Source organism: Corvus hawaiiensis, chromosome 6 (genome assembly GCF_020740725.1).
Source record: "Corvus hawaiiensis isolate bCorHaw1 chromosome 6, bCorHaw1.pri.cur, whole genome shotgun sequence".
In the NCBI taxonomy this organism is placed as follows: Eukaryota; Metazoa; Chordata; class Aves; order Passeriformes; family Corvidae; genus Corvus; species Corvus hawaiiensis.
In genome coordinates, this window is record NC_063218.1 from 48,191,768 (window position 1) to 48,213,504 (window position 21,737).

At 48.7% G+C, this 21,737-nt stretch overlaps 3 protein-coding genes across 53 annotated transcripts in view; 2 read left to right on the top strand and 1 right to left on the bottom strand.

The window, feature by feature from the left end:
* LSP1 (lymphocyte specific protein 1) overlaps positions 1-7,348 on the top strand; it is a 48,770-nt gene extending 41,422 nt beyond the window's left edge. For both annotated transcript variants that reach the window (XM_048306361.1, XM_048306362.1), the window contains exon 11: positions 5,975-7,348. The gene's annotated coding sequence lies outside the window, so the exon portion shown is untranslated. The remainder of the gene's footprint in view (positions 1-5,974) is intronic.
* On the bottom strand, positions 158-16,919 carry PRR33 (proline rich 33). The gene is made up of 3 exons (XM_048306360.1): positions 16,717-16,919; positions 10,913-11,048; positions 158-1,928 (listed from the first exon to the last, which is right to left on the bottom strand). The coding sequence occupies exons 2-3, from the start codon at positions 10,931-10,933 to the stop codon at positions 321-323; spliced, it is 1,629 nt and encodes a 542-aa protein (XP_048162317.1). The 5' UTR covers positions 10,934-11,048; positions 16,717-16,919; the 3' UTR covers positions 158-320.
* Positions 16,920-17,877: 958 nt separating this feature from the next.
* Positions 17,878-21,737, top strand: part of TNNT3 (troponin T3, fast skeletal type) — a 30,978-nt gene continuing 27,118 nt past the window's right edge. For 16 of the 50 annotated variants that reach the window (XM_048306407.1, XM_048306402.1, XM_048306383.1 and 13 more), the window contains exon 1: positions 17,895-18,018. The gene's annotated coding sequence lies outside the window, so the exon portion shown is untranslated. Of the gene's footprint in view, positions 18,019-21,737 lie in introns of all 50 variants that reach the window. The other 34 variants (XM_048306386.1, XM_048306373.1, XM_048306377.1 and 31 more) reach the window with 7 other exon arrangements.

Below are 21,737 nucleotides of genomic sequence, written 5' to 3' on the forward strand. Positions count from 1 at the left end.
TCTGTAGGCAACTCGTCCTTTTCACTGTGTGCCTCCCCTTCCTTCACCCTGTTACTGTGTCCAGTGATTGTTGCTGACTCTTCTTAAAACAGGTTCCTGTTTGTTTTCCTGTGACCTGTGGATGTGGTAGTTACGCATTTAAGCTTTTAAACATATGGAGAGTAACCCCTAAACCTGCAGCATGGGGCTGCTGGCTTGGAGGGGATTTATTTAATTTCCTTTTTTCCCTTACACTTGGCTCCACTGGGCAGTAAACTCGGTCATAGGTGCCCTCTTGCTTGGTGCCCTGTAGGAACCTTGAGGCGTGGAGCTGCCTGGCTTCAGTTGACTGACCATCCTGATGCCGTTCTGTTGAAGCTCTTGGTGTGCTCCTCGGCCACGTTGGGTTGGAAGCGGCTCACCTCAAACACCGTGCTGATCTTTGTCATGGGTTTGGCAGCCAGCTCCTTCAGTTTCCGGGCATCAAAACGTGGCTTGTGTAGAAGGATGGGTAAGCGGCAGGGAAGAAAGACTCTTTCTTCCTTCTGTGCCTTCTTCTCTTCTGCTTGCTGCTTCCTCTGCTTAGTGAGTGTCACCTGGTATAAAATGGCATCCCACATTCTCATGGCTTTTGATTTAACCAGCATGCAGTCTTGCTTGATGACTGCTTTAGCAGTGTCCTCTTTATTCCCTTCCTCCTGTTCCAGCTTTTCTGGCTTGGACTCTGGGAAGTTGGTTGCTTCTGGCTGCACCATCAAGTGCTTCCTGAGGCGATGCCAGCCACTGGCACCGGTTCCAGGAGGTCTTGCTGCTTCTCCTGATGATGGTGCTGGCTCAGCCTTGGGAGGACAGCTGGTGCTGGGTAAGCTGGGGGTCAGCTGGGGTTCGGTGCCATGTTCTGCCTTGGTGTCTGGGGAGGTGGACCCGGTCCCATCAGCTTGTGCTGGAGTTGCTGGGTGTGCTTGCCTCCAGGGAGTGCTGGATGTTGATGGTTTTAGCATGTCTTTGTCTTTCTTGGGTAATTCAGGAGCTGTCTCTGATCCAGCTATTTCGGCATCGCTTCCATGGGTTGTAGGCTTATTGGTGTGGGCATCAGAGGTGCTGGGCTTCTCAGTAGGAACAGGCTTGAGAGCTTGATCAGGAGGCTCTGCCTCTGCAGCAGGAAGGAGGGGAGGTTCCAGCAAGGGGGGAGTGTTCTTGCTGTCTTTAAGTGAGGTGGGTGTCTGCTCTGGAGATGGTTCAGAGCTCCTTGTTTGAGGTGCTGGGGAAGTAGGCCTTTTGTCTTCGTGGCTGACAGTTCCTTGGGTCGGGTTTGGTGTGGGAATCTTAGCCCTGGGTGGCTTGACACTGTGGAAGTAAGTGTTCACCTTGGTGGCATAGGTAACATCTGGTGCCCTTTCTTTACTGGGTGTACTGGAAGAAGGCTGGGGGAAAACAGATACTGAAGGGTTGGATGGAGAGGGAAGGTGGGACCCCATGCCTTCAGGCTGCTGTGGAGTCTCAGGAGGTCCTGGCTTCTGTAGCAGGGGCATGGCCGAGGAGGTTGTGAGCTTGACATGTTCAGCGATGCGCCGCTGCTCGGTGACCTTCAGTGCGAAAGGCTTCCCCTTTCGGAAGGGGGAGGGGGCGCGGTGGTTGACGGGCCTGATGGAGAGGGGGGTTGGCAGGGGGTCAGAGGGGGGTGCTGTGGTTTCAGGGGCCTCTGCTGGGGCAGCGCTCTCAGCACGCTCTTGGTCGGGGCTGGCTTCGTTCACAGGCGAAAGGCTGGAGCGGAAGGCCTTGCCCTGCTCTGAGGTGAGGATGGCGTTCTTCCTGGCTGCCTTCTTCAGCAGCCGCTGCAGCCGCACGTTGTCCTTCCTGGGCTTTGGTAGGGTGGGAGGGGGAGAAAGGGGGTGGTGGATGGGAACAGGCTGGGTGGAGGATGATACTGTTATCAGCATTGTCATTTCCTGCAAGAAAAGACCCAAGTTTAGAGTTGGTGTGGGCTTAGCCCTGGGCAGGATTCGGAAATATTTATACACAGGTCCTCCTCTTCCTCTCTCTAAAAGCTACGAATATGGAGTCAATACTGTGGCAGAAGAGCATCAGTCTTGGCTTTGTTACTCTCCTGAGGTAACCTCAGCTGGTCTTGAGGGTGGGTGTGGCAGGGCAAGAAACGTCCTGGGGGGAAGCTGTATTGCCAAACCTGGAGCCCTCCCGCTCCTGGCATTAGCACAGGGAGAGCTCCTGGGAACCCCAGACGTTCATGTCTTGGCAAGTCCTAATGGGATTTGGAAGGAAATGTCAAGGGAAACAAAGTGGGTTTGAAATTTTGAAGCTTTGAAACATCTCCAGAGGCAAAAAGCGGGAATGTTTCATGGCTTTCCAAATTTCGGTTATTAATACTCTGATACAATGTTACATACAACAGAACAGCCATAAACTACATGTCATTTGAATCAAAGTCAACACTGGCTGATTGATTTCAGCTGGCATGAAGACACCCCTGTGAAATGCAGGGCTTCTCAAAAGCTCTGTTTATCAGTGAGGAAGTGCTTTGTCACAGCACTGACTCTGGCTGGTCTCTTCTTGCTGCATGAAGCACAGGGACAACATTTTCCTCCAAGATAAAACCAAATTTTCTCTTTCCCTTGGGAAGCTTTGCCACTGTCTTGCCTTTATCACTCATTCTTGAGTGAAGGAGAAACGGCTTGTGCTCTGGGTCAGGTCTTAGCTCCAATGGCATCTGCAGCCCTTTGGCCAGCGCTGGGCTGCTCCTGCAGGGGTGCATGGCTGCTTTTCCTGCTGTTTGTTGCTAACTCATCACCGCCTCCTTTCTCTTGAGTGCTGGTCAGTGGAGCTCAGTGACCACTGTTCAGGTGAGCACAGTGGAGCTAAGGGTCTGTGTTGGGGATAGAAAGATTAAACTAGTCTGTTCTCTCCTTTCTCTTCCTAAGCAAGCTGGGGAGCACCAAACAGCCTCTGACCTGCAATGACTCTGGCAGCCCCAGGAAGGAAGTCTGACTCTATCCTGGATCCTGCTCAGCACAGAGTTGCTGAGTTTTGCTATGAAATGAGGCATAAATCACTGAGCCCCTTAATCCCTGGTGCTGGGTGCAACTGAGCATCCTGAAACAAGGAAGAGGAGGGCAGGGTGATGATGTCAGGCTTGCCCAGGGGGGCTGTTTATTTCATGTGCTGTGTTCTGTTCTTCGTGGCTCCTAGCCTGCTCTGGTTAATGTGGGTGTGTAACATGATACCTACTGTTCGGGAAACTATCCTGAATAGAACTCTGAAAAGTGCAGAACAGCTATTTGTGCTTGAGTGCCCAGTGCTGGCTTTGGGCTTGCAGTGCTGCTGTCAGCACTGGGCTGGGAAGGTGATCCCTACCCAGCAAGCAGGTGGTGTGTCTGCCAAAACTGGTTGGGGATGGGGCGAGAAGGATGACTTTTATTTTTTAAAAGCAGCAGCAAATAAAAGCACTGAAGAAGTGGCATGTTGAGCTCAAAAGCTTCAAGGTCAAGCCCTCACCATGGTAGATGAGCTGCCCTCCAGAGCAGAGGCTGTGGTGGGCAAGGTATAGGCAGTGTCTAGCAAGTGGTGCACTCAGTACCAGAAAGACATGGATCTGTTGGAGCAAGTCCTGAGGAGGACCACAAAAATGATCAGAGGGATGGAACACTTCTATGAGGACAGGCTTGAGAGAGTTAGGGTTGTTCATCCTGGAGAAGAGAAGGCTCTGGTGAGACTTTATTGTGGCCTTTTAATATGTAAAGAGGGCTTGTAAGAAAGATGGGGAAAGGCATTTCAGTAGGGTGTGTTGCAATAGGACAAAGGGTAAAGCTTTTAAACTAAGAGGGTAGATTCACACTAGATATAAGGAGGAAGTCTCTTTTTATGATGAGGGTGGTGAAACACTGGGACACGTTTCCCAGAGAGGTGGTGCATGCCCTGTCCCTGGAAACATTCAAGGTCAGGCTGGATGGGGTCTGAGCAGCCTGATTTAGTTGCAGATGTCCTTGCTTATTGCATGGGTGTTGGATTAGATGACCTTTAAAGGTCCCTTTCAACTAAAGGTCCCATTCAAGCTATTCTATCATTCTATGATTTACTTTAGCTGTAGGCATGAGAGACCTGCTGTTTCTGTGAGGGGGCTTGGAGGGGATTTGTGTCAGCTGGGGGTGACAACTGTTGGGCATTCCCAGTGTCTTATCAGCTTCATTCCTTAGGCACAAGGCCGTGATTAGGATTTGCTTTGTTCCAGGATCTACTCTTAAAAGCAAGACTGCAGTGTCCCAAAAAAGGCTGAGAGCCTGCCCATTCCTTTTTCACATACCTGCTTTCCTCCCCAGCCTCATGGGTATTTTAGATTCTTCTGGGTCAGAAAGCCAAAATCTCTCGGTTTGGAGGGACATGTAGGTATTTTTGTGTGGCACTACTCTGACTCTGTGTAGAAATTGGTACTTGCTTGTGGGGTTTTTTGTGCCTTTTAAAAAAAAAATCTCCTGAAGGGTGAGCAAATACCTACATCTGATGGTAGGATTTATTGTGGAATGACTTAACCTGTTCCTGTTTAATGTGGTCCCATGGACAGCCTGTACTACAAGATGAGCTATGGTCCAGCAGCACTGGTAAACCAGATTTATAAGGTTGACCTGCTTCAGGCTTGTGTTGGGAATACTAAAGAGGCAGGGCAGTGAACTTCCCAACTGCTCATCAGCTCTTGGAGTGTTTTCCTTGTCCTATGGACTGCTGCACTCCAGAAAAATGCAGCTTCCCACATGAGTCAGAGAAGGATCTTGCCTGGGATTTGCTGCAAACTGCCAGATGCTACTGAGGAGGGCATGGGGGCTCAGAGTGGAAAGTTTAGTATGCACACACCAGGAAAATCCCTCTGCTCCCAAAGTCAGAGGCTGCTTCATGCTGTATAGCCTCAAGATTTGTTGTCCCTTACAATAGTCTGTGCTCTTAAAATGACTCTTGCTGCTCTCTCAGCATCCCATCTGACTTGAAACGTGCTGTGCTATGGGTGTTGGAGACCTTATGGGCGCTAACTTCCATGGCATGTGACTGTATTGGAATCTGTGTGCTTGACTAATAGAGCAGTGAGATGCTAAGAGACAGCAAAAGGAAATCAGCTGTTAATTTATTTGTCTTCCCTGTCATGCCTGGCTTTGTTTTGAGTCTCCTTCAGAACTTCGTGTGCTCAGGAGAAATTCTGCAACAGGGAATATTTGTCTTCCCCTTTGCCACCTAATGAAGCAAAAGTAAAGGGACAGACTTGCTTTATTGCCAGTGGAAAGGCTGGAGCTGAAAACCCAGGGACAACAAGGGAAGCACTGCCTGAGAAACTTGTGTGGGTTTGTGATAGGCTAGAAGGAACTGAACCTAGAAGTCAGGAGGCTTTCAAAGGGTTAAGTTTGCCTGCTGCTGGTTGAGTTCCCATGGGTGGATGGGTGCGCACCTACTCTTGGACCCCAACTGTTCCCCTGACTTGGCTCCATTTGCAATCAGCCCCAAATCAGGAATAGTGGGGAGAGTGTCAGCATGCAGGAGTCATTTATCAAGTGATGGAAAAGTCATTTGTGTGCTGGAGTCCCTGGGCTGCACCAGCTGTCGTGCGTGGAGCAGATGGAGAGCTGCAGGAACCCAACACCGCTGCAGATGGTCCCAAACAGAGCTGCGGCTGCCAGGGGCTGTGGGAACACTCTCTGCTTTAGTGGCTTTCTTGGGCTTGGGAGGAAGCCTGCTAATCTCCTTCTTGGGGTGGCAGACAGCGTGGCAGGAGTGCAGCCGTGACCTCTGCTGGGTGTGCAGCCCTTGGCATCTCCTCTGCCGTGAGCATGGCTCATTTATGCCAAAGGCTTATGGGTGGCCTGATTCACAGGGCTTTGTGAAAATGGGTGGGAGAAACCCACCTGTAATTGCTAGAGAATATACAGCTTCTGTATAGCCTGGGGTATTGCTCATGAGAGGCCAAATGGTATCTGTAACCTTGTGTTTTCTTGTCTTGCAGCTGAGCTTGGTCCTGGCTCGATGCAACCCTCCATGCCACTATTTCCTCTGCTCCACAGAAGATAATTGAAGGATGTTTCTCTTCTCCTGACTGCTGTTAGTCTGCTTTGGGTACAGCCTGACTCCTCTTGGGGTTTGAGCAACACCCCACACTGCCTCCAGATGGATGAAAGGAACTCGATCAGCTGGCAAAACTCATCATAACTTTCTATGTGACTCTTTGGCTTTTTTTTTTTTTTTTCTTAAGTGTCTCTCTGGTGTGGAGATGAGAGGCTGTATCTCTGTTCCCTCCCCTTAAGTGTTGGAAGAGAGGGATCTGCTGCCCTGCTCAGCAGGCAAGGGTTTTGTTATGTGATTAAGAATTTCTCCTTTTGTGGCCCTTGGTGGCTGGGTGGTGGCAGCGAGAGAGCTCAACAAAAATCTGGTAGAAGAATTGGTGTTTGAAAGGAGGGCAGTGGGCAGGTCCTGAGTGTGAGAAGACTGCAAGGAGAGTGTGATGAGAGTGCAAGGACTACTTGTCACCCTGTTGGTGCCAGCTGTGGGTAAAGTCTTCCCCTGTTTATGATGCAGCCTCTGTCCCTCTACATCATCTGCTTTGAGGGACTTCCATCTACTGGTCTCTGTGTACATCAAATTGCATTCAACTTAGTCCTTTTTTTTCCTTTAGTTCCCAGATCATTCTTTAATCACAGTTATGTACCCATGCCAAAATGTTTCTGCCACTTTTCTGTCTCAGCAGGACAATAGCAGCTTTGTTTCAAATAGCTGCTGCCTTCCTCTGCCTAAGATGGATTGGAGGTTTCCTTTCTCAGGTGAGGAGTGCTGACCACTGGTATTATCTCCCCTCTCTGGGAGAGTGATTTGCTTATTCTCTAACCTGTGGGCTCCAGTGCCAGTGACTGAAACACTTCTAAAAGTCAGATGTGGTGGCATCTTGATCACTTGCCAGCTGTGCTCCTGAAGCTGAGCAGGCTATCTGGGAAGTGGGTGCTGCTCTTGTGCTGGAAGCTATCTTGGTGAAATGGCATCCCAGTGAATTGTTTGTGGAGACCAAGGCTTGCTGTGAACTTGAGGAAACTGAGTCCCAAGAGTGGCATTTCTGGCCTTGGGCCTGAGGTCTGCAAATCAGCTTCTAGGGTTGTTTCTGAACTCTCCCATGTCTTCATATTTCATGGTGTTAACATGTCCCCCAGCTCCTCTTTAAAGTCTCATTCCTACCTTACTCCCATGTCAACATAATTTGCAACTTGTTTCTACCGTCCTGGAGGGAGGGCAGCTTGTTTCTCCTCCTGCATCAGTGTGCTTTCTGCTTAAAACTTTCTGCCCCCAGATTTTTTTTTTTGTAAGCATTTAATAAAATTTGAAGATGTTGTAATGATGGCAACTCTGAGAATTTTGTTCATGTAGGAGTCTCTGCAGCAAAGCTGTCTTCCAAGACCTTGAAGCTCTCTGCTTGAACGTGAGGTGGAGGAGAAGCATCAGTCTGAGTGACAAGAAGAAAAGGAAAGGGGCTTTCTGTGTGCCTGCCCCATTTAGATCCTTGTTATTTTGTTGCATTTTTCATTGGGGGTAATTGCCTCTAAAAGGGGAAGGAGTAGTGCTTGGGTGCAGCCTGCAGAGACTTCTGGGGAATGATCAGCTAGGAGAAGCACAGAGCTTAGCTCCCCAGGTAATAGAGCTGAGCAACATCATGGGCTTCAACCAAAATCACTGGTGATGTCAGCTATAAAAAAAAAAAAAAAAAAAAGGAAAAAAAAATTTTCTCTGTATACTGCTAATCCAGCTTTGATAAGGTCAGTATAGCTGTCTGTCCTGGAACCCAGCACACAAATGAGCTGATGACTCCATCTACCTTTTTATGGAAAACCTTTTTATGGGGGTGACCTTCCAAGTAATAACACTTTTATGGTGTAGAGACGATGAAGAGTTTCTGCTATCCTAACACTTCAGGAAAGCGTAGGTAAGGAAGGAGATAATTCCAGTGTAGCTTCTTGCTCTTATCTTTCTGCTGATTGGTACCTTTGTTCTCTCCATCCTGTGCTTCTGAGAGGTAGGAATTCAAGGAGTCTTGTGTTCTTCAAAGCACTGAGCAGCATGGCTCCATTTTCCTCCCTTCAGCCCTTCCTCTGCTGTGCTGGGATTTTCAAGTGAGGCTGGAGCAGGAGCAGTGTGGTGCACGGAGATGTTCTGGCTTGAGGTGAAAACAGCACTACTTTGCATGTGTGCAAACTGGTTGCACCAATTTTTCAACACAGTTCTGTATCTGGGTGGGTGGAAATGATGGCTGAAAACTTCTCCAGTTACTATTCCTGTGCCCTGCCAATTTTGAGAGGGCAGAGAAGGCCCCAAAGGCAGTTTGTGTGAGATTCCTTCTCTAAGGAGGGTTAATTTGCAGAGTGTATTTTCTCCACTTAAAGCCCACAGGGACCTAGATGTGGTTTCAATAAACAAGTGCTGTAATTCAGGATCTGGTCACAGCAGAGAAGTGAGAAGGTTGTGGGAGACCAGAGCTCTCTAGTGGTAGTCAGGAACAAGGGAAAGAACTGTCTCGGAGCAAGTGCGTGCAGCTCTTTACAAGGTACTTATGTCTGCCAGGGGAAGTGTTTCCCCAGCTAAACTGGCTTTATGATGTGCTGTTTCTCCTCCCAAAGTAACATGGTGGGTGTGCACAAGGTGGTGGGAGTGGCAGTGGGGTTACCAGAAGGGTGAAACCTCCCCAACAAGAAAAGAAGGGATGCTGCAGCCCAGATACGCTGGATGTGCATCTTGGGCAATGCTAGGAGGGGATGAGGGGAATGGAGGCTCATCTCTTCCCTCAGCAGGGAACTCTAGGGACGTGGGGCTGATTTTGTGAGTGAAGGAGAGCAGGCTGGTGCCACTCTGCAGCAGTAACTGGCCTGGTGTTAGTCAGTAGCTGACTGCTTCCTGTCTTTGTTCATTTTTCACAGCACTGTGGTTTTTGCAGCACTGGCATCTCAGAGGCTTTTGCTATGAGACCTTAGCTCTGTCTTCTCCTGAGACTGCTGCATTTTGAGCATAATAAGGACAAACTGTCACACTGAGTGAGTCTTGCAGGATTAGTCTTGCTCTCAAAGCCTGGTGGAGAGGAGTGATGCTTTCCTGGTCCCTGTATCTGCTGGCTGCCTGCATCCCCTATGCTGCCATGCTTCCCCAAATTACCATCCTGTTGGCAGTGTCCAAAAAGAGGGACTGGGAACCTCTGTGTGGGCTGTCAGTGCTCTGAACTGGGGGCATACCTTGACGCGTTGCTTCACTACAATTTCTTCTTTACCCATCTTGCCTAGATTATGCAGAAGGGGAAACATCATTTTAGCAGCATCGACTCTGAAATAAATCTTTGGGGGTTCTGGTGATACTGAAGTGTGCTGCTTGTCTTTCTGTGGCAGGCTTCAGGGCTGCTTTTTCACCAACAGGGTTTAACAGATGATTCTACATGAGTGTATGCAAGATGGGATTGAAAAATGTGGTCCACGACCATTGCAGTGCCATAAAACAGCATTATTTAAACTTGGGGGAAACTTAAATAATGAAAAACTCGAGTCTGTTTTGAGTGTTATGTCTTCATGTAGCACTTGTTCTGCCTCGAGACTGGGGGCTGGACTTCATCTGGTTCTTTCCAGGTATAAAGTAATGATAGGCTCATTTTTACATCCATCCTAATGTATATGTGTGCATGCTAATTAACAGATCTCTGCTCAGCCCTTGCTCACAGCTCTGCGCTGGGCCTCCTCTGCACTGGACACAAGAGTCTAGAGTTTCCAAATGACTTTGTTCCTTGAAATGTGTCTGCAGCTTCTGCTCTTTGAAGGAAAGGTCATCCTTGGGGACACCTGAGCCTGAATGTCAGAGCTTTGCCTCCTGCCACCACCACCTTTGGGAAGGAAAATAAACAAGCTCAAAGAGCAGGGTGGCTATAAATACTGAGGTGGCAGCTGAGACGCTGCTGAACAAGGTTCTGAGGCTGGTCTGTTGGTAATTCCTTGCCAGCTCAAGACACTTTCCCTGATGCTGCATTTTATATATATATATGTACACACACGTATATATCTGTATATAAGCAGGGTAAGAGGAAAAAAACGTATTTCACATTGGCGAAAGTGCAGTTGGAGCTACAATTTACTTCAGAAATGGACCCATTGCAAGGATCCTGATGATGAGAAAAGACAGGTGCTTTCCCTGGGATTTTGCATGGAGTCCCCTGAGGGTTTTGCAGTGGAATAATTTGATTTAGATCAGAAATTTTCAGAAAGGTGTTTCATCTCTTCCTCAGAAATAGTGGTTTAGCAGTGCTAAAGGCAGGCATTAAATAAATAGCAAAAAGTGTCATGGACTTGGGACTTGTGAGAATGATGGGAAGAATGGGGAAAGGTTGAGGAAAAGTAAGGGGAGGGTACCACTGGGGTTATACACGTGAGCACTTTAAGGTATCAGAGCAGCAAAGTGCAAGTGTAATTATTCAGTCAGAGGTGCTTGGCTGGGTAGGTGGGTCTTCCCCAAGGTCGTGGAGTGACTGTGAGTGCTTGCTGTGAGCACCTTGACTGGTCTCCTGCCTTGCTCACCTCCTCTGGGGACACAAAACAGCAGCTTCAGGCATTGGTCCTGACTCCCATCCTGTTGCTCAGTCATCATCCTCACTGCCAACCTGTCTCAGCTATTTAGGTGTAAATAGCATGAGGATGAGACCCAGCCCATATCTTGGATGGCCAAACCTGATCCCTTATCTTTGGAGAGACATCTAGGCTAGATCTAGGGTGTCCAACCAGGACCTCCTGAATCCCGCAGGGATTGTGCCTTAGTTGTCTAAAGCAGATGCAGCAAGGGCATGTCCCAGAGCAAACAAATGAGTGATGGCGGAACAGTCTATCACAAAAATCAGAAATCAATATTAACTGAAAAAAACAAGAACTGCATTACTTACTGATGCGTAATTTGTTTCCATCTGAAATCATTTGTGTGTTGGGTGGATCATGTTACTCAGGCTGGTTTACAAAATTAACAGGTGATTGTTCCTTTGAGATCATGTCAGGTGCTGGTTTCTTGTGACTTCTAGAGCCCTGTAGGTAAGTTCAAAACATCAGATGGAAAAGTGTTTATAGTAGCTGCTAACTACAAGAGGTTTCTCAAAAATAAATAAAGGGACTTTTTTAAAAGCATGAAAAGTTCCATCACCTAAAATTAGCGTGAAGAGGGGCTATCGAGTAACACCGTTGCGTGCTCCCAGCTTTGGCCCTGCAAAGTTCGGCATCTCAAGTGCTGGGGAGGTGAAGGGCAGAGGATGGTGATGCTGCCAGGACAGCTATTCTAGCAGAGTAGCTCCAGGCGATGAAACCAGTTGGAGGCTTTTCAAGTTGGCTGGTAAGATTTACTGTTTTGCAAAAGTCAGGGTTGCAAAATGCAAATTTGGAGCTGTGCTTTGATCGTTACCTTCCCGAGAGAGGAAGAGAGCAAACTCTGGCTCTGTGTTGACTTGTTCCTGGCGGGGGACATGCTGTGTGCAGAGGATGCAAGGGTAGAAAATGCTGTGCTGGGAGCTGAGGGGTTTGGAGTTGATTAGTTTGGTGAATTTTGATTGAGGGGTTTATGTGCAGTTTGACTTGAAGATCTTGGCCAAGACTGCTCAAGTGAGCTGGTAAGGATGGCACCAAGGCCTGCCTTTGTTCTGGGCAACCTGTGAGCTGCCCAGGCACCATGCAGGTGTTTACTGCCTCTCGGCCTTGGGGCATTTCGTCCCTTTTTCCAGCTGACATCTTGGGTTCTGCTTTCTCACAGCCTCTCAGGAGCCTTTAAGTGTGAATGCCATGGTAGCTGGGGGGTAAACATGCCCCCAGGAAGATGGGGGCATGTGAGAGCAGTTTCCTGGAGGTCTACAAAGCAGCTTTACACCCAGATTAAGCTTGGCCTGTTTCATATGGCTTTGGAGATGCTGGTGAGCTATGCCACAAAGCCAGCTCTGAAGGCAATTACCTTCTGCTTCTCCCTGCTAAGCTTTGTTGCTCGTTGACTCCTCTCTAACCTGACTTTGAGTTACTCTGTCCTGGATCAAGGTAGCAAAGCTCCTCCTGCATCCATCAGGGATCTGGTCCACCTGATGACACTGTTCTTGTGGGAAGGGAGGTATGTGCTGGTGTTTTGGGGTAGGTGCCAGAGGCGAGCTCTCCATTTGCTTTCTCCCTCTCTGCCTGATGACTGGCGAGATCCTGCCTGGCTCTGCAGGACGCGCTGCTCCTTATTGCAGTGCAGACTTTTGGAGGGATTTGGGGTAGGCGCTTGATCCTTCATACAAATACCCTAAAGCAATTAATTCCTCTTTGACTGACAACTTCAATGTCTCAGAACTTGTCTTTTAGGAGTGCTAGTGACTTTGTGTGTCCCCAATACTGAAGATGTTGCTGGAAAAAAAACCCCCAGGCAATAACAACCAGGGCCAACCCAACTGGAAACTTAGGAAAAGAAACCTCACATGATGGGATAAGAATACTTCAACAGATTTTAGAAAGGCCCAAGGACACCTTGTACCCTGCTGTGCCACAGTCACCACCAAGACCACACCAGCCTAATGCATGTATTTGCAGCACGCTCTGTGTGAATGATGCAAAGGGCTGGCTTGTGTTGGCACACACTGAAGAAGGGAGTGTTCAGATCCCCTCCTATTTCTTACCAAAGATGTAGAGTTTCTGTTCTTACAGGCTAAGATGGGATAAGACAGGCAGATATTTCTACCAACTAAGTTTCACAAAAGGGGTGACACAGTAGAGACCTCCATGGAAGTGCTGGTTCTCCCTCCCACCAGATGCAAGGAGGAGAGCAGCAGCACCAGGAAGGTAAATGGAGGTGTACGTAGGTAATGTGGTCATTAATAAGAGAATGCTTGTTTGTTGCCTTTTATTCTCCTTTTTACGCCTCTGAACATTTGTGATTTCATGAAGCCACCACTAGGAGAAGGTGTTGGCACCTTGAGGTTCCCCAGCCACTTTCCAAGATTCAGGTAGGTGAACCCACAGCTTGGCATGTGTTTGCCCTGCCTGTATCTGAGGGACTGCTGCAAGAGGTGCATCACTGGGCATGGCAAACACTGTACCAGGTCACTTCTGGGGAAACGAGAGGCAACCAAGGACAGAGATCCTGAGCCCAAGGGCCAAGTGGGTGGTATTAGAGGAGCCAGGGAGGAAAGATGGATTTTGCTTGGCCCCTTTGGGTTGTTTCAGATTCCCCAGGATCCTGTTATCACCAGTAAAATGACAGTGAGTGGTCTGCTGATACTTAGAGGAGCTGGTTATAAAGCTTAAGGCTATTCTGATCTCTTCTTGACTGGCTGCATAAAACAGGTCATTGGATTTTGCCCAGGAACAGAAAATAATTAATTATATATATTTATTTTCTGTCCTTTCTCTGAATGGACTTACTTACCCACTATCTGATCTGCCTTTTTATTGACAGCTACTTCAATTAACTTGGAAAGAGTGTTCAATGAACATAGGGCATCTACTCTAACCTTGAACTGCTGATTAAACCCCCCTGCAGAATCCCTTTCTCTGGGGTGGGATGAAGAGAAGAAAGGGTGTAGAAGAGCTGTATAAAAATTTACCTTGCCTTCTTAAATGGCTTTTTGTGGTTCCCATTTCCCCTCTGCCCTGAATCATGGTAAAAGGTTTATAACTGAATGTCACAAAACATAAAAACACATCCCCACACTTTCCCAGTCAGCTTAATACATTTTTCTGGATACTTTCAGTTATTTCGAGGCTGATATCTGTAGAAGCAGACAAACATGCCAAAACCAAAATATCTGTATCATGCAAAAGAGTAAAAAATGTTGTTTTGAAAGCATTCAAACATGACTCTGGAGAGGAGAGGATATGAAGAATCATTCAGACTGTGAAATCAAGTAAAACACATTTTCCTCATAACTAAATTCACTTTGGATAACTTAACCATTTTTGAATGACAGAAGGTGTCAGTGAAAGTTCCTCTGTAGCTCTGCCATGAAGGTCTAAGTGCAGAGTTGTGGGCAAGTCTGGGTGAGGTAGGGCCTCAGGAAGTCTTCTTGCCCAACTTGTGGGCCAGAGCAAAGTCTGCTTTGGAAGTAAACCTGTTTGTTCAGTGTTGGAGAGTAATGGGTGGATAGGGATAGGTATTGCTTTATCTCAGAAATTGGATCTCTCCTGGGCTGTGAAAGAGTGCCAGTTTTATGGGAAGGATGTAGCTGATTTTATTTAAAAACTCTGTAGTCTTTTATGAACATGTAGGATTTCAGACTTCCAGGGTAGTAGAGGTTTTCAGATGAACTTTTCCAGTGCTTTTTCAGCTCGCTGGCTGAGTATTAAACAGCCATGGAGGCAATGATCCATGAAAATGCTGCCTGCTGACTGGTGTGCAATGAGCACAGGGAAAAGATATTTAAAAAAAACCAAACCCAAGCAAAACACACACACAAGCATTTGACCAAAGTGCCCATCTTTATGCAGTTTGTAAAGTTATCAGGGCTAATGTGTGTGTACTGTGTGTAAAGGCATCTACCCTGAGTGCACTGGCTGCTGAAATAGGTCAACCAAAAGCTAGAAAAGATGAGAAGAACTGATTACAGCTTCCCTGCAAGTGGCCCAGCAACACAATAAATTCCTCAAATAGCCAGTCTGGGTGCTCCTGCCTACCAAGAAGAAATGCAGCATTGGGCCAGGCTACCTATGGAAACTTGTCTCGATCTCTGCCCCAGCCTCTAGTTCCTGTTCAAGGAGAGACACTGGTTTGCTGTTCCCTCTCCCAGGTGGAGATGCTGTCACAGTAAAAGCATGCCAGGCTCTGGGCTGAGGTCTGCTGGCAGATGGACTTTCTGTGGTTTGAGACCCTGGTTCATATCTGTGACCTGCCCCTGTGCTCTTTGGCCTTGGTTTTGTCTCCTAACCTGGCAGCTGGTGAGAGAGAGGGGCTTCTGCCACAACAGGTGCTTGCTGCACCCTCGCCTAATGAATTTGGGTAGCTTTTGGTAGCTGTGCAGGCACAGCTGGGATCATCTCTCCCATATCTGGTCTCTGTGATCAGTAGGGAGTGTGAGGTACTTGGTGGTGGTTTGCTCACTCTCTAGGCTGGCAAGGCTGCACTGTGGCAGCTCAAAGGAGAGCCCCAGTAACCTTGCTGCTGGTGCAGGGAGAAGAGATGATGTCAAGACAGCACAAAATATATATCCTAGAGCAGGAGAGTCTACAGTAACAAGAGACAAAGCTGATGAGGAAAATGTGTCAGGTTGTGAATGAAACTGCTGTGTGATGGAATCAAGAGATGAAGTAAGGACTTGACATAGAATGTGTGAAAAGCACAGGGTCTGCAGCTAAGGTATGAAACAAATATTGGAGAGGCCTATAGTTATATGCTGAAGTGGATAGAGAGACCCACAAAGGCAAGAAAGGACAAACATAAATTGGGCTGTGAGGAATGAGCCTTGGTTGTGAACCAGCTGACAGCAGAGCAAATGTAAGATGTGTGCATCAGACAAGCCCTCTTTACTGGGGGCTGGAGAAGGTACCCTCAGTCCCATAGGAAGAGGGATTCAGATCATGCTGGGACTGGAAATAAGATGCATGACATGGACATGAGTGCTCTGACAGAGGCAGCCCATAGCATGCACAGATGTCCTTTGGGACAGTACTAAGCAGAAAGGCCATGCTCCCAGGGTGTGGTGGTGGGGAAGACACAGCATGGCCATGACACATGATCTAAAGATGGATGTTGTCTGGAGCACTTGTCTGACTGTCCAGGAACTGAGCTGAGTGCAGGAACTGAGAGGATACTGCAGGCAGCAATGTTTGCTTCTCATCTATTTGAAAATGGAGCTGCAGCAGAGAAGTCTGATTACCTGTCCCTCCCATCACTTGTACCAACCTCACGTTTGTCAAGATGCTTAGAGTGAAATCTGAGTGATGCAAGCACTCCCCTGCCAGTGTGCACAAGTGGCCCCACTCTGGTGCAGGCTCTGCAGCCCTGCAACGTGCTCACGCTGCTCCTGCCACGTGGCTGGCAGCAGATGGGCCTGTGGGAGCGTTCAGGCCGGCATCTGCTGGGAAGCACCATGCTGTAAGCCCAGGCTTCACATGCACTTGCACACACACACTTTCTTTTGAAGGGATTGATCCACTCCTTGACGTGACAGGCCTGAGTTGTGGTGTCCCATGGGCAGCAGGGACAGTCCATAGCTGGCAGGTGGGCACAGGAGGCTGGTGAATGCCACTGCCAAACTGGGCCCACCGCAAACATGAAAGAAACAGCTGGATCCCTCTCCTCCCATGCATCCCCACTCTGCTGCTGGTTTGGGCAAATATGGTATTTCTTGGAGGCTTGCCCAGCTGGTGGAGAGCTTGAGGGAAAGGAGCCAGTGGAAGAGAGCAAAAACGCTCGGTGGTTCCGAAAGCACAGCATGCAAGCTGGTTTGCTGTGTTAGTGCTTTGGGCAGAGCTGCAGGGGGAGTGGAGGTGATGATACCAGGTCTGGCCATGTGTTCCCATGCAGCTGCTGCTCTCCTCAGCAGCACGGGGTGCCCACCCATCTCCCCCATCCAGCAAACTCCCACATGAAGCCAGGGTGCTGAGGATGGATGCACTGTCCCCCTCCCCCCGACAAGTGACAAAAGCATTGGCTAGAGGGGGGTTGCAGGAGAGAGGCGAGGGGATAAGCTGCCGGACAGCTGGAAAAGACAAGCTGGACAGGAGATTTTTAGCTCGTGCGTGTTACCTGGTGACTGGGAGGCTGCAGCACTGTGCTCCCACTCCACGGCTTTAAAAGCTTAACTCTGCATCCTCAGATGGGGACCCTTTCTTGCAAGCAGCAGGGAAAGAGTGGGCAGGAATCAATCTGTGACCCGAGCCAAAAATATCGGCTGCCCCACAGTTCCTGAAGTTCTCCTACAGGCGGGGAGGAAGGGGATGCTGGAGCTGCCAGGCCCGCAGGAGGCCACATGCTGTGTTGCTGGGGAGCCCTGCCAAGGGGAGGGGGGGAGGGAGGGAGGAAGGGAATGGGAAGCTGAAGCCTGGGATATTTAGTGAAATGGAAACCGTGAACCAGAGGATTGTGTGAGGCACTGCAATCCTCTGCTGGAGTAGTCATGCAACTGTGCAGAGTGCTCTGGCAGCAAAACCACTCCAGGCACCCAGGCTCCAGCCACCTGCAGCTGCCCTCCCTAAGAAGTCCTTACTTAAATAATGCTTTCATATCATGCTAAGAAAGGCTTATAAACTCTTTTGCTGTGTTCCTCCTCTCTTTCTTTTTGTTCCAGGTCCCCTCAAGCCCTGGTGCGTGGCAGAGCCCTGGCAGTCTCTGAGAGGTGGGTGTGTGCCACACAGCCCTCGAGCACAGACACACTTGAGGCAACACGTGTGCTAAGTGCCTCTGCTTTCTCATGTGCCTGTGACTGCTGGTTTCAAAGAGCTTTCGACATGGGAGGTCCACAGGCCTTCCCCAAGCTCTTGCCCTGCAGCACAGCCAAAACCCTTTGCATGTGGAGGGGCGGCTGGGAAGAGCCCCTGCCCAGAGGGGAGAGTGGAAGTTGCTGCTGTGTGTTGAGACTGTGAGATCCAGGGTGCCACAACCAGGTTTTTAGCAGTGATCATGCACCATGGAGCTATGGGCCCCCCTAATTTGTTTCTGAAGTGCCTTTGCCTCAGTTACCCCTCTTTGAGCCCTGCCTGCCTGCCTGCCTGGTTGTAAATATAGAAACATAAGCCCTGGAGGTTTTTTTTCTCCAAACATGTCCCTCCCATCTTAGCATCATCTGTGCAATTCCTACAGCTGCTCCTATACATGGTATGACCTTTTTTTTCCCCTTCCTTTCCTTCCCCCTCCATCTCATCCCCTCCCCACCTCATCCCAGCTCCCTTCCCTTCCCTGCCCAGCTCAGGGAGTCTGGGGCCAATCGGCTCTTCCAGACGATCAAATGTCACTATAAGTTGAGAGCTGCATCACCTTGGGACGCCTGCAGATCCCAGCCTGCCCGTCCCCTCTGACAGGGACCCTGGTGCTTCTCTCCACTCCTCCCGGGTAAGTGGGATCTCTGGCAAGGGGTGCTGCTGGGGGGCAACACTGTGGAAGGAATGAGCCTTGGTTTGAATGGAGAAGCACCAGGGGAGGGTTGGGGTCCACAGGATCTGGGATCTGACGCAGGATTCTAAGGAAAAGGCACTTCTTCCTGGCTTTAGTTGGGCATCTCACAAGTCTCACGTCACCCACAGAGGTTTGGGTGCTGTGAACTCTCAAGGATTAGTAGTGGGACAATAAATCCTTCCAAACCAACATGTGGGGCTGGAAATTAAGTGTGATCTCTAGAGGCACTCAGCAGCAGGAGAAAAGTGCTGACCTTCCCTCCCCTGTCACCCAGAGAAAGGGATGGCTGAGGCAGGAGGTATGAAGGGCAGGACCATCAGGCAGCTTCTGGTGGGTGAGGAGGCTGTAGGTCTAGAGGGAGATCTGAGAAAATAAAATGTGGTCCTGGAAAACTGCCCCCTCCCACAGGAAGAAGAAAATTGTGAGTTTTTCATGGTCAGGCCAGCGAAGTGAAGGAGTCTGAAGTCATGAATATGGGGAGCATCCCATCACCACTCTGAATTTACCCCTCTCCTCCTGCCCCTCCACTCACACAGGGAATTTCTCTCACAATTTTCTCATTTTCTGTGGGAGTGGGAAGTATTCCATGACTGTATTTATGTTTCTTGGATCAGCTTCTTGCTCTCAGGTGGTGGGTATCCTACAAGGGCAGGAGGGACACCAGTACAGGTGACTCTGGTGCCAGCAATTTGGGTGAGGGCTGTGCTGCTGCTGTGGGGGAGCTCCAGTGAGGCTGTAGGCAATTGCTGGGGCAAGACCCAGGGAGGTGGTAGGGTCCCCAAGAGATGTTCGAGAGGCACCTGGGTGATAGGGTTGAGTGGTTCAGGGGTTACAGTGGTAGTGCCGCATGGACAGTTGGACTGGATCATCTTGTTGGTCTGTTCCTACCTTGGTGATTCTTAGACCAAGGAAAGGCAGGGGATATAAGCTAAGTGTAGCCATTGGCTTTTTGTCCTCTGTCTCAGCCTTGATATCCCTAGAAAACCCCTTGCAGGGATCAGACAGCTGATACCACCCTGAAGACAAGGATAAAGCATACGTTTTGGGACAGGGATTTGGGATTTTGCTCTGTGTTAGTGGACCCTGCAGCAGTGCTTGAGTCCTGCTACTCTGTTTCAGTGTTGGAGAGAAACATATGCATATGTTCATATATTTACTAATATAATATATTAATAGATATAGATAATACACGTATCGTTTAATATGATGTGTACGTATATTGAAAAATCCATGCAGTGGGTTTGCAGCAGCTACTGCTGGGAAATAGTGGCCATGTGGTGCTTGGTGGATCACAGCCCCAGTCCTTACCTGAGAGCTGTCCCTGCCAGGTCCCACAGCCCATGCATGGCCCCTTTTGTCCTGCCCCCTTTCCGTACGGCTCTTGCTACCTTGCCTACCTTGTATGGCCTGGCTTGGGAGGGGATGATTGATGGGTGGGTTATTTCCAGGGGTGGCCTGGAGGTGCAAGGCAGCCCATTCCCCCTCCCGGGTGCATTCTCAGCTGCTAAGAGGCTTCTTGGGATGTGCTGGCTCTGCTCTTTCAGCTGAGGCCAGGAGCATTTGGGGCCAAAAGGGATGTGGTATTCCTGCCCACCTGGGGCTGAGGATTGGTGTATTTGTCCTTCCAGTGACCTGCTTGGCTTGAACGAAAAGCAGAAAATAACCTTTTCTTTCACCTTTACAGGGTGAGAGCAGGCAGGAAGTTTTCTGTCTGGTGAAACTTTGCCATGTGTTTTGATTTCCTTCCAAAGGGTGGGCAGTATTAACTAATTGATTTTATTACATCCTTAAACCTCAGTCAAGACCAGAATCCATTTTTCTGCCACTATGCAAACAAAGCCCAATTATTGCCTGAAGGTGCTAACAGCCTTAATCCTGGGCTGCATTTGCTGTGTGTACAGTAATTTCCACCAAAGGGTAATCCCGAGCCAGCTGGAGACTTTCCATTGCCTTGGGGCAAACTTAATCCTAACTGCAAAAACTGCCGCTCTTAACAGATTGCTTTCTTTATTGCCTTTTGGATGTAAATATAGTCCAATTTTGCTGGCTGCTTTGATGACAGAGTTAGCTATGTGGATAGTGCTGGGCATCAAAGAACCTTTCTTGTCCTGGGTGGCTGTAGCTATGACAGTCTGCATTTTGCCCTTGGCTTTAAGGGACCAGATGGCTTTTGAATGCCATGAAGTGGGCAGACACCTTGTTCTTCTTGAAGCTAAACCTTTTTACCTTTCCAGTCAGGGGCAGTGGCAGTCAGCTGCTGCCTTAAATACCAGCTTTTCTTGACAGAGGGACCAAACCTGGTTGATTGTTTGGCCCTTGCAAGGCTGAAATCTGTGATCTTCTCCTGGATTTTTTTGTCCCCCCTGCCCTCTCCTGTGGGGTTCCTGCGTCTGGCTCATCTTTGTACAGAGTCTGCCAATACACTTGTTATTAGTTCATTTTATCTGGGGCCAAGAAATCCCCTCAGGGCTGGGGTCTTACAGTGTCAGGGATGCTGGCATTCTCGCTCCGCTTTTATAGCACACGGACAGATGCCATGCAAAATCCCATTCGCATTTGCAGCGCTTGGATTAACAAATATGGAAGGGGGTAGGGGAACAGCCAATGTGACAACCCTCAGCAAGATGTCCTTAGAGCTAAATTGGAGACTAGATGAGCTCATTCCAATAACTGCTAATGGAAAGCCTGATTGCAAAGACTCCCGTTGACTTCAATTGCCTTGGAAAGAACAGCGTGCACTGCGCTACGTGCCTGCCCTGCACTGAACAGACGCTCCTTCTCTGTCTGCACACAGAGGATTCTCTTAGTGGTATTACTCTTCTTCTTACTGGAATGAGAGAGGAGTTTAGCCCACAGCCTTTAAAAAGTCCTCGTATTTTTTTAAATCCTCCACCTTGGGAAGAAGGAAAGCTGTATTTATAAAGGCTTAATCCATGGGAGGATTGGCCATTGCCCTGAGTCTTTACAGAACATGTATTTTGGAAGAAGTCAACAGCTCGGTGTTAGGCAGGTTCCCTCCACAGGCTTTTGCCTGGAGGAGCTCTGCTGTCCTGTTGCATAAACCAACATACTGTCAAGCATTATTACTAATAGCTTGAATTATTTCTGAAGGCTGAAATGAGACTGCTAACATGCTTGCCACTGAGCAGATAGCAAATGGAAGTCTTCATCATTTCTTTTATGAAATCTAGACTGAAAAGACCAGGGGAGAGAGACCAGCAGTGTTGTAGCATTCAAGTAGTTAACAGAAGAGCAGTATGAATTGGTGAGCAGAAAACTCATTTGAAAGCTGAAATTCCTCCCAAATACAAAATTCCCCCCACTCCCCCTGCCTGGTAGGACTAGAGTCCCCAAAGTACTCCTTGGGATGGCTGTTGTACTCAAGGAGTGGGCAGCCACAGCTACAAAGTTAAAAGCAGCCTAGGACCAAGAGACCACTGAACCCAAATCTCACGTGTCCTGCCAGTAGATTACCCCTCCCATCCAGCACCTCAGGTCAGGTCATAACACAGCCACTGCTGGCACTACTTCCAGGGCAATGCTGAATTTCAGAAAGAGAATAAATGAGGAACTAGAAGAAAAAAACATTGGCTGTTTATCTCTCCTTGCAACATGGGGGTTTTAAATCCTGTTGATGTTAATGTATGGTGCCCAAG

Coding starts and splice junctions, on each gene's coding strand:
- PRR33 (XM_048306360.1), bottom strand. CDS start 10,933: ATGGAAACAAATTACGCATCA. Junction 1,929..10,912: donor TGGAAACAAATTACGCATCA/GTAAGTAATGCA, acceptor CTTTTCTTGCAG/GAAATGACAATGCTGATAAC.